This window comes from Arachis ipaensis, chromosome B04 (genome assembly GCF_000816755.2).
Source record: "Arachis ipaensis cultivar K30076 chromosome B04, Araip1.1, whole genome shotgun sequence".
In the NCBI taxonomy this organism is placed as follows: domain Eukaryota; kingdom Viridiplantae; phylum Streptophyta; class Magnoliopsida; order Fabales; family Fabaceae; genus Arachis; species Arachis ipaensis.
In genome coordinates, this window is record NC_029788.2 from 94346194 (window position 1) to 94348270 (window position 2077).

Below are 2077 nucleotides of genomic sequence, written 5' to 3' on the forward strand. Positions count from 1 at the left end.
TGAAGTTACATAGTATCAGAGGAAGTTCCACAATCAAATTATAATCTGGCTTGAAATGTACTCTATACTCTAACCATAGCGAGCGGAAATTAAAGCCGATGCAATAGTTCAAAGATTGCAACATTGTGGGCAAAGGAATTATTAGTATGTAGTCTGTAACATCTCATTTTCAATCACCTAATTGATTATCATAATCCCACTAATTCCATTTCTTCTATATAAGCTGCCTCAGTTTGTTGTTTAATCCATCCAAAGTAAAAAAACTAGAAAACACAATAAAAAAGAAGTTTTAGAAGATTAATAGGAAACAGGAAATGTGTTCCTTGCCAAGCATGCCGGGCTTCTTAAGGGTTATGCTCGTTGTGTTATGTGCTGTATTCATTTTTCCAAATCTAACGCATGCAGAGCATGAAAGAGTTACAAGGCACTACAAGTTTAACGTATGTGTACACAAAATATCACTGCCACATTTTTAGTCTATGATCACTTTTTAATATAGATCTATAGTCACTATTTTTTACTGTCTGACTTAATTCACTATAATCGTAGCTCTATGGTCACAGCTTTTTCACATTAATAATTCAAATATGTGCAAATTATTTGTAATGTCAATGCAAATTATACTGATTTACTGTCACGTATGTGTAAAAACTAATAGGACGTAAAAAATTTTGGCGTGCTTATCTAAATATTGTTGGCGCTCTAGAATTTTTTTTTTTTTTAACTTGTGTTTCTCAAATTGAATTCCTTTTTGTGCAGATCAAAATGCAAAATGTGACAAGGCTTTGCAAAACAAAGAGCATCGTGACTGTGAATGGACAGTTTCCAGGTCCTAGAATAATAGCAAGAGAGGGTGATAGACTTGTGATTAAAGTGGTTAACCATGTTCAGCACAATGTGACAATTCATTGGTATTAATTAATTAACTTCAATGGTAGCATACTAACAATTTTGCTGCACAATTGAATATGATAAACTATATATACATTTTTGGGCAGGCATGGAATCCGGCAAGTGAGAAGTGGTTGGGCAGACGGACCGGCGTATATAACGCAGTGTCCGATTCAGAGAGGGCAGAGTTATGTATACAACTTCACGGTGGTTGGGCAGAGAGGTACACTGTGGTGGCATGCACACATCTCATGGCTCAGAACAACTCTCTATGGTGCCATTGTGATTCTTCCAAAGAGACAAGAGGGTTATCCATTCGCCAAACCCTTCAAAGAAGTCCCCATCATACTTGGTAAGCCATGATCTATATTAGAAAGTAAAATGTTGTTTCTAAGCTGATATATTTTGATATTATATTGCATAAAAAACAATGGCAGGGGAGTGGTGGAATGCGGACACAGAAGCTGTTATAAACCAAGCAACGAAAACAGGATTGGCGCCTAATGTGTCTGATGCTCACACCATCAACGGCCTTCCAGGTCCTCTCTCTAACTGCTCAGACAAAGGTAAGAATGAATCACTAAAACAACTTGCTTTAATACCTTGTTTGTAAAAATGGTAGGGATAGGATGAATATTTTTTGTATTATTGAATACTCGTTTAGGCTCAGTCATCATAAGATAGATAGTGTATATAAACCTAATTTTTAGAAAGATATGGTCCTTAATAATTTTTATACGAGACAACCTAATTTTCAAAAAAAAAATGATGGTTTATTTGTTGTAGAAAAATATTATGCAGGCGAAGACTTACAACTTACATGCAGTAGTGTTTTTGTAAAGTTAATAGTTGAAAGTCTTTAAAGAGGAGTGCTAGGGCAGTAATTTTTATGATTTGTAGTCATCAAATAGTCATCAATGATAATTTTAATGGTGTGAGATTGGTGTGAGATTTCATCCAATAGCTCATTTTTCTTTGTTGGTTACATGCTGACCAGAATTTGAAAAAGTTGCTGCCCCTAGACTTTTCCGTTTTTAAATAAATATTCAGCAAAATATATCAAATTATCTAACAGCTCTCAATTAGCAATTTCAAATAAAAACAAACTGTAGGTGGATTTTTACTATATTATGCATACAAAAAATCAATTACCAAATTAAATTACTATAATATGTATAAATATGTG

General features: G+C 34.0%; 1 protein-coding gene across 1 annotated transcript in view; it reads left to right on the top strand.

The window, feature by feature from the left end:
* The window catches only part of LOC107639519 (laccase-17), a 4216-nt gene continuing 2371 nt past the window's right edge, over positions 233-2077 (top strand). Inside the window, exons 1-4 of the mRNA XM_016343050.2 lie at positions 233-440; positions 760-911; positions 999-1243; positions 1329-1457. Of these exons, the coding sequence (XP_016198536.1) occupies positions 315-440; positions 760-911; positions 999-1243; positions 1329-1457 (652 nt within the window). The 5' untranslated portion in view covers positions 233-314. The remainder of the gene's footprint in view (positions 441-759; positions 912-998; positions 1244-1328; positions 1458-2077) is intronic.